The sequence below is a fragment of the Chanos chanos genome, chromosome 5 (genome assembly GCF_902362185.1).
Source record: "Chanos chanos chromosome 5, fChaCha1.1, whole genome shotgun sequence".
Lineage (NCBI taxonomy): Eukaryota > Metazoa > Chordata > Actinopteri > Gonorynchiformes > Chanidae > Chanos > Chanos chanos.
The window spans coordinates 50,602,317-50,616,925 of NC_044499.1; the positions used below are offsets into that span (position 1 = coordinate 50,602,317).

A 14,609-nucleotide genomic window follows, 5' to 3' on the forward strand; every position below is an offset into this window, starting at 1 on the left:
AAAGAAAGAAAGAAAGTCGGAGCATCCGTTACCTCTTGGTGGGGTAAGCTCAATGCTGTTAATTTCACAGAAGCCAGCAGGGAAGATGGAGGGTGATGTGGAGTGGTAACAGAACCAGTCTGATCCATCAGCTGCCTCAGAACCATCTATCCCGATCATGAGGTACCCGTCGGCCAGGACCTGAGGGAGACCAGAACGGGACAGGCTCAAAACCCAAACTCAAACCTCACGCTCCCATCTGCCGTAACTGCCCCCCCCCTCTGCAATTCCCAACCGCTCCACTCCATTCAGGACAACCGAGGTCCAGTCAAATCAGGCAAAGTCAACTCAGCGCAGACAAGTCGGCCTTTAAACATTCTCAATGTCCACCTCATCTGATTTATCAAACAAGAAAACATATAGGAAACATCAAAAGCTTGTTTCTGGAGAGAGAGAGAGAGAGAGCAAAACAAAGCGATGATGTCACATACACTAATGTCTTTCAGGTTCGTCCTTCCTGAAAAACAGACTGCATTATAACAGTGCAATGACGTGGCAGACAGACCCAGTGTTAAAGTAAAGCCTTACCTTTCTTACAGTAGCTACACATATGGCTGAGAGATTAAGAGGGTCTATGGCCTCCAACTTCATCCCATCTCTATACCAGTCCCCGCTCTGGTCAACGTCCCTCACCTGCGGAAATCACCGGAAAAAAAAAAAAAAACCAACATCAAAAGACAGCGTGAGAGGAGGGTGCACAAATGGAGAAGGAAAATGTGAAAAATAAATAAATAAATAAATTCGATTGTATGAAAAGGACACAAACCTTTATGAACAGGTTGGCAGGGGCATCCATCTGCCCTTCTGTTTTCTTTGACACGTCTGAGGGTAAAAAAAAAACAAAAAAAAACCACACACACACACAACACAGAAGTCATTGAATGTACACAACGTACATCACGCTTCTCATTGAAATGCCAGGGCCAATGACACAGTACTAAAGCTAAATATGTAGTACTGTAAAAAAAACCAGATAAGCTCATTTAGAGCTCGCTCTCACCTTAATCAACTCATTTCAGTTCAGTTCTGAGAGATTAGCTTTACTAATGGTAAACTTTCTCAGGAACACTGCATGCCTGTACACAGTGCTACAGAGTGGAATGTGTTTAAAAACCGTGGTCAGGCCTCTGACAGGAGTAAAAAGACACACAGACGCCTAGAGCAGCATTTTCCCCATCCACACAGTCTGCCTCCCTACCAAACAGCTCCTAACAGTCACCTCAAAGCAACCCTTCTGATCTGGGATCAGCCGCCCTGGGCTGACAGAGCCGTATTTATCCTCTCAGACTGACCGGATCTTTTGAAGCGGTGTCCGATGCTGCGGGACCAGCCGATGGAGTGGATGAGGGGGCTGTGCATGTGGCACCAGAAGTCGTCCGACCCGTCCAGGCTCTCCTCGTAAACCAGACGCAGCCGCCCGCCGATCACCTGCTCCACCAGGGCCACCCGGGTCCGACACAGGTGGGTCTTATCCACCACCTCCACCCGCATCAGCTTCTTAAACGGGTACTGCATGCTCTCCTGGACCTGAGACAGAACACAAAACCACATTAAACCAGGGTACTGCACCTTCTCCTGGACCTGAAACAGAACACAAAACCACATTAAACCAGGGTACTACCCAGTCTCCTGGACCTGAAAGAGGGCCAAAAAACCTTATTAAGTCTGGGGTACTGCAGCACCTCCTGGACCTCAAGGTGCGTATTAAAGCTCCTAAAACAGACACCACCTGCTCTCTCAGACCTGTTAAAGGTCTTGGATCTATAAACGCGCCACGCCTCTTGAAGGACATCAAGGTGTCCGTAAGCTGACACCCACTCAAGACTGTCTCTGAGGAGTGTCGCCCCCTATAGGTCTATTACACAAATACATGTGCAGGGATTAAAGGGTGCTGCAGACCACACCGCGGGTCATCTAAGGCACATGGTGTTTCAGCAGAGCGAACATCTCACATCCAGTCACTTCTCTGGTTGCTTGGAGGTGGGGTTTTCTCTTATCGCTGCGGAGGTTTTTTGGCTTTTTGGGGGTTTTTTTCTTAATGGAGAGCTTGTTTTGTAAATCCAGCTTTACTGCTGTATAAGCATTTCAAAAATCACATGGATAAAAACACCTTGTTTTTTGAGTGATGTAATTTGAAATATTCATCTGGGAAACAGTAAACATCTTAAGGGGCATCTGAAGGTAAGAAACAAAGCCTTACCTTGGCAGAAAAGTCGGCCGGCAGAGTTTTGGCTCCAGTGAGGCGTTTGACCAGGAAGGCTTTCCAGTTTTGGTGCTTATGCTGAATAGCTACAAGAAATAAGGAGAGGCTGGTTAGAATCTCAGAGCGCAACACCGTTCAAGCTCCCATCAAACATACGCTTCCAAAATAATTCAGACCCCACGACGGTCGGGCTTACTTTTGGGGGGGAACAAAGGTTTTCCGCTTGAGGCACACCAACCCACAGGGTGGAGTTCTGGGATACCCAGATTACACCAGAAATCTTTACTGCTGTCGTTATCAAATCCTTCATATCGAAGGAGTGCCTTCAAGCCTGAAAACAGGAAAGGAAAAAAAAAAAAAAGATTTACACAGAGCTGCATAGAATCATACAATAAGCACACTTTAAAATATATGACAAAGACATGAAAGAGAAAATTTTAAGACTTTAAACCAGCACGCTCTGTGCACGGTCCTGTTCACATGATGACGTTTGTCATGTGACTGTAAAGTAACGAATAAAACCAGACCTCCCCTGATACTGAGCCCAGGTGGTGACTGGGATCCAGTCTTACCTGCCAGTTTGACGATGCCGGCGATCCAGTAGACTTTAGTGGAGAGGTTGGTGTCTGTGTTTAGCACCTCCACCCGTACACCCTCAGATAGGTCACCCCACACTCTGCCCACGGGAACCTCAATCCCACAATGACAGAGAAACAGATTAAAAATACACAGGGAAAAGAAAAACGTTAAAAGGTAAAAAAAAAACAAAAAAAACTATTTGCCCAATGATGCTAAATAATTTGTAGAGCGATGCTAAATAATTAATGGGAACACTGGGAACATAAAAAAAAAAAGACAAAAGGGGAAAAAAGGAGAAAAGTAGAGAAAAGAAAAGAAAAGAAAAGAAAAGAAAAGAGCTGATCCCAGAGTTTTGTCTCCCGCTTACATGTTTGAAACAGCTCACTGGAGCCCCAACCAGGTTATTGCTACAGATGTATCGACCCCAGTCAAACTCCTCAACAGGAACCACTGAAACGAGACATAACATCATACACATTCATTACACAGGACTTCACTTCAAGCGTTAACAGTGGTTAAGAGTCACTGATTGAGCGAGTTTACCTGCTTTTGATTTGGCCTGGATCTGTTGACTAGCCTGTAACTGGGCGTAAGCAGCCAGCTTCGCCATGAGGGGTTGTTTCTGTAAGACTTTCGCCTTTTTTGTCGGTGGTTTACCCTTTCGTGGAACAAAAAGCATTTCTGTGTTACATTTTGCACACTTGCTGTTCTGACAGCAGCCTGAAAATCGGTATTACAGAACATCTCTTTGAGTGGAAATTCATGGCTGATATTATGGGTGGTAATGAACTGCAGACTCAGGTTGGATGACTGTGTGTGTGTGTGTGTGTGTGTGTGTGCGCGTGCGAGGGGTGTTACCTGAAGTCTGGCCAGGATACTGGCTTTTTTTGAATTGGAGGAGTAGCTCCTAGAGCAGGACACACTGCAGAAGCGCTTCGTCTTGGAGTAGAAAGCATCTCGTACACCAACCATACCGCACATCTCACAGGTGGCTTCATGTGTCATAAAAAAAAGAGGGGGTGAATAACACAAATATGACCCCATACACAGTCACCAGCTAAATAACAACACCAATTTAAGGCGTGGAAACAATGTAACAGTGTCACACTGTTACAATGCATTGAAATAAGAAACAATGTTACAACGTCACAATCTCTCACTGTTACAGTGCCTTGAAACCAGAAACAATGTACAGCAGAACAGGAGATACACTAACCCATTCCAGCTTTGCCGTCTGGATAAGTGTAAACCTGGCCGTTGTTTTTGATGATGGGCAGGCTGGGCTGGATGGAGGGCACTTCATCCTCACTGTCGTCGGAGCTGGAGCTGCTGCTAGAATCCTCACTGCAACTGTCATAGCCATCAAACATCCCGAAGGAGTCCCGCCTTTTCCGCTCTGAACGCGGGGTGCGTTCAGCCTGCAAGTCGCAGTTTAAACATTTATTTGTCAACGTTAAGCTTTTTCTTCAGAGCAATAATTTGTTTCCTGTGTCAGAGGTCGCGCACCTCTGGAACAAGATTGGGGTGAAGGTCCTGTACCCAAGGCAAAAGTAATGGCAACATGTAATGTTCAGGAACTGAACCCAGATCTCTCAGGTTTGTGGGCTACCCCCCCTCACTCGTAAAACACAACTAAAAGAACCAGTCTCTACAGTAGCTTAGCTGTTTGTCTTAGAAATAAGCCACTGCCTCTCGAACAGCTCCAAGAATATAGACTTTTTAACAATTCCACTGTGAACCAGGAGAAATGAAATCATTTATAAGGTTACGGTATTGGGCTTGAGATGAGTGTTCCTGTAAATTCCTATACATATTTTGAGTCTAAACCAGCTTGGATTAAAGTGATCAACAGGCTTCTGAGAGAGAGTAATGCAATCTATTTCAGGCGGAGAAAACAGGAGTCAAAACAAACAAGGCTGCAGCGGGTCATTCCCACTTAAATTTGGTACCACTCGCGCCTGAATACTACATTAGGCAATACATTTTGATATCTGTGTTTTGATTCAAGAAATCAGTAAAAACACAAATAATTTTTAGACAAAATATTTATGTAGATCCGTATAAATGACGTTCTTCAACGACGAACGGACGACACAAATTTGCGGGATCTTGCACAGGATAGTACACCAGCGATACTACGAGCGCAACCAGAAGCAGAGAAACACCAGTCCTGTTCACACTGCCATACCACTCATTTCAGCGAGCGCGTAGGATACTGTTATTTCGCTCATTTTAGGAGTTTTAGGCCGTTTGTTGCGCTTTGCAACACATCAGTGGCAGGTATGTTTGCAGTATTTAGTAAACAGTGGTTCTCCGGCTTATTACAAACATTAAGAGTATATTGGCCAAAATGTTACACATACTTCATTGAAAGGAGGCTAACTTGTGCACGAATTTAGCTGTCTTAATCCAATCTCATTTGTTATTGTATAAAAACTGTGTTTTAAACCATTATGATAACATTGCTCTAATACTGTTAGATCAACCCAGTTTAGCTAGGATAGCTAGCTGGGGAAATTAGTTAGCTCGCTGGCTAGCTCGGAAATAGGCCTTAGTGTTATTTTGTTCCTCAAAATACTACCACAGGAAGTTCGCAATATAACTAGGAGATTATACGTTTTTATTTGAGTTAAATTATGGGCAAACAGCATGCACATTAATTCAAAAATTAGTAAATTTGACACAGAGTGTACAGAGCTTGGCAGAGCATGTTAGACTTGCTATGCTACAAACTGACAACCATAACAAAGAGGATTGTATCGAGCTAGCATGCTAGCGACGTGCTACACACAACCCCAATAAGGAAGCAGGAGTAAAATAAATTCTCTTACCAAATCCCTTGCGTCTTCCATCAGCCCTTCATGCAAAATTGTTTCTTAACGTCACTACAACCAATTTTGAATCCCCTAAGAGGGGTTTTGAATGAAATATTCCACTTAAACGTAAAATCTACCCCAGTTGATCAGGTTATCAACAATTGTTATACTCCGAGTGCGCGTGCGCCCGTCGAACGCATATGCTTTCTATTGGCTAAGGGGTGGAATCGTCATTATCTGATACTACAAACATGGTTACGGGATTATCGTAACTAAAAAGTAGAAGTAAAATACATCCACAAATTATTCACTGTCTGTAACACACTTGATTGAGTTAATCACACTTAAATGACTATAATATTGCATGTTATGTAGCCATGTGATTTATCTGTTTAGCAAAGAACCGATGAGAAGAATCGATAAGAAAAAAATATTTCCCGAAATTTGCTAGTTAAAGACATTTCATCCCATCCAGATGCATACATTTCTGAAATTAATGCAGAACATCTTCGTTATTATTTCTCTTGGAGAAATTCCTAACCAGTCGTTTTAGCGGAAAGAAAAAATTTACAATTCTTCACTTAGATCTAGTAATAATAATAATATTACAGATAATCCAATGAATCCACACACAGTCAACAATGGTAATACTTTTTTATTTTTATTTCTCTTTCTTTATACATATATTTGCCGATAATGTAATAAAATTCTCCATTCACAACATAAATAACACTGATGTTGCAGTAAACGGACATCATGAAAAAAAAAACAGTAACCAAATAAACAAAAGAACAGACATAGAGAAAAATGTCAGTAGAACATCAAGTGCATCTCAGATTTCTTTGTGCATCACTTGCATCGTACCGTCGTGTTTTCTTGCTCTCTCTCTCTCTCTCTTTTGCTCTCTTCAGAACTCCCTGGGCATTGCTCTACAGCTGTTTATAAACTATATGTATCTATGGCAACAATCTGATTCAGAGCAAAGTGGGGAAAACACAACAACAACAACAGAAAAAGAACAACCGTAACACGGACTCCTTAACCGAGAAACGTAACCGAGAACAGGTTGCTATGGAGAGGGAAGCGCGGTGAAGTAAGGCTCATCTTCAGAGGGGGAAATGGGACAGAGCATGAGAAGCCACGGTCACAGCTGGGTCTCTAAAAACAAACAAACAAACAGCTATTTACAAATAAAAATACTTCCTTCCACTTGTGATGACTCACACTAAACACATCAAATGGCAGTAAAGATAAAGGGTGAGTAAACAGTAAACTGGAGGAGTGAAGCCGTATTCACCAATGTAAAGGCATCGTTGTCTTTGGTCTTAAAATAGGTCGTCCTCGATGACGTCATCCACGCTTCCTGAGATCGAGGCGACTTCTACAACATAAGGACGACAAAGTAAAAGAGTTAATAAAAAAAAGAAAAAGAAATGAGTGTATGTTTTCATTCGTCGACCGAAGTCACACACAAGCGATATCAAGACCTCCAACCGCCGTGAATTTCACCCTTCACACCATGAGAGTGGTGTTGCCAGAGAACACAGTGCAAGTTAGTACTGCTCACGTGTAATGTTTCATAGGTACAAACCTCAGTGCTTTGTGTGTGTGTGTGTGTGTGTGTGTGTGTTTAGGGTGTAAACAGTTCAGGGTTTGGTGAACCTAATAGTAGAGGAGTGTTCATTCACTGTCAAGAGGTTTTGGTGCACCTATAATAATTCACCACCCATGACGTGACCTTTCTTTAAAAAAAAGTGGACTCCAGAACTTCAAATTCCACCAAATCATTCCCTTTAGTGCTCCAATATGAAGTTACCTCTTCGTTCTACATAACAAGCTGCTCCTCTCTGAGACTCACCGTGAGTGTTCACGGTTTTGCACTCCACCTCCGTAGTCTTGTCTTTCACAATAACTTCACCACTTTTCATTTGACTTCCCTCAACTTTTGCTTTTGCCTCATGGAGCTGTCCCTCTTTATTAGGCAGGTCAGACTTCGGTTCTTGTTCATCTTTGATTTTGTTTTCGGGATGTGAAAAGCTGCCTGTATGTTCTCCAGGGCTAGAGCAGGGCTTTGCTTCATCCTCCTCTTCACACGCTAGGGTTCCAACATAAACCACTTCACTCCCACTGCTGCTGCTGCTGCTGCTGCTGCTGCCAGTGTGACAGTCAGTCATCTCAACTCCATGGGCTGCAGCTCCGCCAGCCTCCTCGGGCCTGCTGTGGCTTAGTCGGCCAAATTCGACCGCCGAGCCCAGTTCATCTCCCTCTGTCGTTTCCGGTTCCTCAACGCTCCTGGACAGGTCTGAGCTGATACTGACCACAGAGGGCGAAGATGTAGTTGTCCTGTCCCCGGATTCAGTCCAGTAAGAGGATGACGATGACGACGACGATGAAGAGGATATGGGCATCGTGGTACTGTGCGATTTCCCAGATGACTCCAGAGAAGACGACAGGTAATACCACACACCTCTGATCCCTTCGCTGCTGCGGCTCTCCGAGCCATCGACGTCGGTAGACGTCGCACCGTTAGAGAGACCGGTTCCCGTCGACCCAGAGGAATACGCTGTGCTTCTGTTGCCGTGGCGAACGGTCGCGAGGAAGACATCATCACTGAGGGTAAAGGACTCCAGCACTGACGTGATGCTCTCCACGCAGGAAGAGGGAGACGTGACTGGAGACCCGGAGAAACTTTGGACCGACCGTTCTTGCGAGGCGATTAAAGCGCTGGAAGCGCCGAGAGGGATTTGGTTTGCAGCGACGGCCGTGAAGGAGCTCGGCTCCGACACGGGGGACTCCAAGATCTGACTGACGAGCTCGCTGAGGCTCTGAGACGGAGTGGACTGGTCTAGAGAGGAGATGGAAGACAGGAGTCCGTGCGAGAGGTTCCGATCAACGTCGGCGCGGGGGGTTTCCACAGAACCGAGGGAGGCTCTGGCAGACCACGGCAGGTGCTTTCTCACCCATTCTCCGCACGAATAGACAGAACCTTAACGTGCGTCCCACACACAAGGACAAGTTACGCACGAACAGCCAAGGGAAACTGTATATGAGTCACAGGGGGAGTGGCCAAGGGCTGCCCCACACACATTGGGTCTTGACTCCACCATTAACATTAGATCAGGGTGTGGAGTGCACAGTGTATACTTACAGTTATTCATTTAACTAACACTTTTATCAAAAGCGACCTCTACAAACCAAGCACACAGCCGTTAAGCAGCTGTCTTCACACCAGAACATGGCGTGAAATACAGTATTGAGACATCGTGACTGTTGCTACAGTGGATGCAAAGAATGTACATTAAAAACACATGGCCTTGGAAAACAGTCTAAGATAGGATTACTGGGTGAACAATAAAACTCTTTGTTTTCTGATTTTCCTGTCAAACCAAACCTGTTTATGAGGTTATTCAGCAACGTGTGCTCTTTGGGAAAACCCACCTGATAAGCTTATGCAGGACATGCTTAGTTCTGAGGTCGCTCCGGTCATATCATCCTACAGACAGACACATGGACGCTGCATTAGAACCTCCTCCTTCACTTCATCACTGGACATCCAACCAAACCCGGTTCCAACCGCTCTCTTACCAGCATCTTCCTAAGCGATCCCGGGTCGTCCCGGTCTCCCCTCGATCCGGGCCCCTCGTCCTGACAGGGTACTGCATGGCCCAAACGGATCATCTCCTCACCCAGGTCCACAGCCTGACACATGCGCGCGCACACACACACACACAGAATAAATATTCAGTTAGGACTGTAAATAGAGTTCAGAGAAGGTTGTATGGGGTGGTGATTGACAGGGAGTTATGTGTCAATCAAAAAGGGCAGAACTGCAGAGCGTTTTCTGGAAAAGGACTGTTTTACTGGGAGCGTCCCAGTATGATTCTCTGCTGAGGAACAGCCAGATACAGTTCTACATCACTACAGCATAGGCACCTGCTCTTTGGCCCTGGACACAGTCATGACTGAGAAGCGAGTGCAGACTGGAGGCTGACCTTTCCTTGGCTGTTATCGTAAAGCTTCACGCTGGGCCAGGAGGAGATCTCAGAATGGGAGTAGCTGTACAGTTTGGCCAGTAACGGTTTCCATTCAGCACAATATGTCAGTCGCTCAAAATCATCCAGAGCTGCCTCGGTCCAAATCTCCCCTTTCAACCAGACAACAGGGAAAAAAAGTATTTATGTTTTCATACCAACAACACCACCACCACCAATAATAATAATAATAATAATAATGATAATAATAATAATAAATCAGACATTTTGAATGTCTCTGTACTGTTACCTGTAGGCTGTATGCCAGCTAGACTACATTCAATGGCCTGGAAAGGCAAACTCAGGAAGTCACTCCTAGATAAACCACAACAATATGAGAAAGTGAAAGGAAAGCTTTTCTCAAGAGTTTTTTTTTTTTTAAAATAGTCATTTCATCACTGCATTCCTCACTGAAAAACAACCTTATGGCTATTTGATGAACTCCTATTTTAAAGTGGGAGTACATAGTACAAAACTGTAAGAAAAATTGTAATCCATATGTATATGAAAACGCAGTAGTTTGGAGAGACTTTAAGAAACACAGCACAACGATCTGATGGTTCCTTCCCACCTCATAGTTCGCAGTTGGTCTCTAGGTAGTTCCCCATTGTCACCAAAGTCCACATAGTACAGATCCACCAGTCCAGAACCCAGGATCCCCAAAACCCGTGCCCGGTTCCAAGTGCCAAAGTCCCGGTATGGAGCAGCTACAATGTCTCCCACCACAATTGCCTCAACCTTGTGATCCTGGAACATGTCACAGCGTAGCGATGCTGTTTAATTTGGTTATTTCATTCGTAGCCGGACATCATGTTTTTTTTTTACGTCATTAGTTTATGTTAAGGATCATCATACACACGCGGTGTAGGTTTAAAGAATACCTGACAGGCAAACCTACCTGCGAGGTCTCACTGCCATAGAAACGGCTCATTTCCGTGGTCAGCTTATCAAGCTGAAGCGACCGGACACCCAGGATCTGAATCCAGAAGTGCTGGGGGTTTTCCGAAGCAGACACGAAGACCTCCAAGTGCTCGTCAGGCTGGAAGCTTAGGTCAGGACTGGGAACTGATGAGGAGAGAAGAACATAAGGACACACGACATGGAAACGGTGACCGTCTACAGATAAACCCAACACAGCCGTGAACCCGACCAGTCCCCCAGTATAAAAGAAACATTTGTTACCAATTTATTGTTAGAATTTATCACTCTTTACTGTTACAGTTTTATATGATGCATTTTTAACAAACTTAAGAGACACATTTAAGAGTTATGTTCTGGTAAATACCCGAAATTAATACCCATCACCAGAGAACTGCTCATGAACAACGATGGACGATTAACAATCAACAACATCGGTCAACTCCCTACTCTGAAGCAGAATCCAAACGCTGGTGCAAACACAGCACGAGAGCATAACATGTGTCAGTTTCTTACTTTCAAATTTGGAGACTTCCAGAGGTGAGGCTGGAGAGAGGACCACCTCCTCGTCCTCAGATTTAGGGGAATCTGTTGTAGAGTCGGTAGTGTCTGTGATGTCGGTGGATCCGTTGGACTGAACGGTACCCTCGGTTTTCGGTTCCGTCATCAGAGCGAGCTGATCCTCTCGGTTCAGTTTCGGTTCCAGCGTCTGGGCTTTGGGGTTTGTCTCGCATTCGACAGGTTTTCGTTTCTGCCGCAGAGCGGAGGACTGGCTGATCCGTTTTCGCACCGTTTCCGTTTCAACGACCTTCTCCATGATCAGCTCCTAAGACACGGACAAAAGACAACAAAAAAAAAAAAGACAACTGTCAGACTGTTTCTGCCACACTGACACAAGCACAGTTTATCAAAATTTTATTAATTACGATTAAATAGTTACTAAAAAAAATTATTTCAGTATGCAGCACCATACAGAGCTATTAACAAATGACAAATAATATCCAAAGAAAACGAAACGAGACTTCATCCAAAGACTTGTGAAAAACGAACGATCAATTCTTCACTACTGATGCTTAAGTTTCACTCCAGCATTTTTCCCTCCACAGACCTGTCTCACACGGCTTTTTCACGCTTCACACGAACCCTCACCTTTGCACGCTGAACCTCCTGTCGTGTCCCCATGATTGTGACCTTGCCTTTGTCGTCCAAGCTGCGACCCCTGTCCTTCGGACAGTTCACCCTGGCTCCTGACGTCAGGTTTATCGACTTCAAAGTCTCGCCTCCACGACCTGCAGCACAAGACCCGTTTTTTTTCATACAGACCAAAGACAGATGGCTCAGCATTACCTTCCTACCATTCAGCAATAAGCAGCAGTAACCACATCTCCAACAAACGAGACAAAAAGTCTAGAAAATTGATTTTGGTTGTATTTTAGACATCTGACTTTAAAGAACAATGCTTTTCAACTGTTGTTCAGTCTCAATCATCCAGTTTTATCCAGTAATTATTAATACGATTCGATTTCAAACGTAAACACAGGGACACCAGGGAAGGATTGGCGTGGGAAACGTGAAGTTATTTCACCGATAATTCGGCCAATGGCGGTCTGGGGAACCTCCACGACATCAGAGATGACCTCACAGTCCCTTGCTAGTTTTTCCAGAGCGCACTTGGCCAGGAGGATCTGCTCTGCAGAGCCCTGGAGCAGGAAACTCACAGAGCCCTGCCCTTCCTGGTCCGGCAACACATTCACCTGGGCCCCTGACTTCTCATTCACCTGCACAGGAATGATTGACATAAACACTCAAATTCCCATAATTCACCGTCAGAAGAAAAAAAAAAAAAAAAGATGATCTTGAATGACGTTTCCTGAATGGAACTCGATAAGGGCGGGATGTTGTGTAGAGAAACACTCACCAGGTCCAGAAAGGTGCTCTGGTGTCTTGCTATGGATCGGTAAACATCCAGCGAGACAGACATTCTGGATTCTTCCTTGCTTTGGCATTGTGCTAAAAAAAAAAAAATTAAAACAAATAAGCCACATTAAAACAGTCTGAGAAAATTTCTTCACTTTGGCATCAAGCGTGTTTCAGTGTGTGTCTCAGACCAGGGAAGCTGGTTTGTGACAATATCAGTTATAAGAAGTATTACATACATAAAAATGATCTGAACATATGGATCATGACTTTGTTTCTAATACGACACATTCCTGTCAGATGAACCAAACCATGAGCCTCTGTTTTAAAGTAATTTACTCATGACTGAAAGGCTCCCCCTGCTGACAAACCGTCCAATTTAAAACCCATTAAAGCCACAGTAAAATGCTTTATCAGGGGCACAGCTGGCGTCTGCAGCAGGCGGTTCTGCTCACCGGTGGTGCTCCTGATATGACGAAAAAGGATGTATCCCACAGTGGCCCCAACAGACAGGCCGGCCGCTAGGGCCACCTTTCTCCCAGAGCTCAGGCTCCTCCACGGCCCCTCCTTCACCCCAGCCATCAGTGCAGCTGTGCCAGGCGGACGCCCCCACCTGACGGACACAGCCCACAACGACTCACTGCAGTGTCTGATAAGCACTTATGGACACATGATAAGACAGACAGATGGATAAGGATAAAGACACCAACACAGAGAGAGCCTGACAGACAGACAGACGATGAGACGGCTAGACAGAGAGAGACAGACAGCTCAAAGATATATATGCAGACAGGTGGGTGGAGACATCGGAGAGACGGGGAGAGAGAGAGAGAGAGAGAGAGAGAGAGAGAGAGAGAGAAAGAGAGACAGAGAGAAATAGACAGGTCAGATAGTTGATACAGAGCCGGGGAGCCAGTCAGACTCCCCAGCGCTCTATCAACAGACTCTTCAGTCAAGCCAGCACCATGTGTGACATGGGCATATACTTAACAACTAGCCCATGCAGCAGCCCATGAGGGGAAAAAAAAAAAGATAATTTATCATTCAACTCCCACAGCTGATGACACGATAAAATGAATGTTCCATTATTAGGCTAAGCCCCTGTGTGTCACATGATGTCTTACTTTAAAAGGTCACGAGTGTGATAAGGACTCCAGTGTCCAAGAACCAAAAAAAAACAACATTTCTGTTTTTACTTAAATGTCTCAGTTCTACAGGGACTACTCTTAAAACTGAAGGCGTGATGTCTACAGGGTTGGTCGTGCCACATCTGGGCTGACAGAAATCTCACTGAGCAAACACAGTGGACTATCAGAGAACTTGATCATTTGCTGATGTTCACATATGTTATGGGAAGACACTTTAAGGACCATTGTGTAGTTAATTCCAAGTGTTAATTTGACAAAAAAGGGGTAAGGGGGTTACCCTTACTTTAAGGTTATACATAGTACTGTTAGCCTGGTCGACGTGTAAAGAGAGATGTAACATTAGTATTCAACTGCAAAGTCTTTTGTTGCAAGCCATACAATGACCACAATGCAGGCACTGTGCAATTTAATTAGGAATTAAACAAGCAAAATTCCAATTAGTGAAAGTTCAAATGTGCCCTCTCTCTTGGGGCACATTTAATTCCACCCCAAACCCCCCCCCCCCCAAAAAAAAACTGCATTCAAGAAACAAGAGAAGCTTTGTTTGACGAGATTAGCTGTAAAACCTTTCAAGCACAAAGCACGGATGTCGCTCGAGATCAGCGAGAGGACCGAAGCGGTAGCAGCACATTACGCGTGAAGCTCCGCGCGATACTGTTATTATATGCATGTCCCAGGACCCCTGAAATAATGGGAATCTCTCACTGATATTTTGGAGAAGATATGAAAAGTTTTTGCTTTAAAAGTTAAACAGGGTGAAGGGTTAAGGTGTATCTGTCAGCACTGTCAATCACATCCCATTAAATCAGGGATAACGTATAGGAACATGCATCTATCTCACACTGGTTTTGAAGCAGAGCATGGACCGGATCATGCAGGGAGGGCTTTCTCACTGCGAGAGGAGGGCTTTAGGGCTGTAGTTGAGAAAGACACGAGACTCTGAGATAGCCGCATCCAT

At 44.7% G+C, this 14,609-nt stretch overlaps 2 protein-coding genes across 2 annotated transcripts in view; both read right to left on the reverse strand.

Annotated features, from left to right (window-relative positions):
• Window positions 1-5,751, reverse strand: part of mbtd1 (mbt domain containing 1) — a 10,184-nt gene extending 4,433 nt beyond the window's left edge. The window contains exons 1-12 of the mRNA XM_030774293.1: window positions 5,653-5,751; window positions 4,038-4,239; window positions 3,680-3,813; window positions 3,365-3,479; window positions 3,189-3,271; window positions 2,815-2,932; window positions 2,439-2,573; window positions 2,240-2,328; window positions 1,332-1,566; window positions 806-861; window positions 568-672; window positions 33-180 (exon numbers count right to left, since the gene is read on the reverse strand). Coding sequence (XP_030630153.1) covers window positions 33-180; window positions 568-672; window positions 806-861; window positions 1,332-1,566; window positions 2,240-2,328; window positions 2,439-2,573; window positions 2,815-2,932; window positions 3,189-3,271; window positions 3,365-3,479; window positions 3,680-3,813; window positions 4,038-4,239; window positions 5,653-5,673 — 1,441 coding nt within the window. The 5' untranslated portion in view covers window positions 5,674-5,751. The remainder of the gene's footprint in view (window positions 1-32; window positions 181-567; window positions 673-805; window positions 862-1,331; window positions 1,567-2,239; window positions 2,329-2,438; window positions 2,574-2,814; window positions 2,933-3,188; window positions 3,272-3,364; window positions 3,480-3,679; window positions 3,814-4,037; window positions 4,240-5,652) is intronic.
• Window positions 5,752-6,765: 1,014 nt separating this feature from the next.
• tdrkh (tudor and KH domain containing) lies at window positions 6,766-14,609 on the reverse strand. The gene is made up of 14 exons (XM_030774295.1): window positions 14,545-14,609; window positions 12,959-13,116; window positions 12,505-12,596; window positions 12,172-12,364; window positions 11,736-11,875; window positions 11,103-11,412; window positions 10,567-10,733; window positions 10,240-10,415; window positions 9,919-9,983; window positions 9,630-9,781; window positions 9,223-9,336; window positions 9,076-9,130; window positions 6,935-7,018; window positions 6,766-6,795 (listed from the first exon to the last, which is right to left on the reverse strand). Exons 1-13 carry the CDS (start codon window positions 14,607-14,609, stop codon window positions 6,963-6,965), a joined length of 1,743 nt encoding a protein of 580 aa, XP_030630155.1. The 3' UTR covers window positions 6,766-6,795; window positions 6,935-6,962.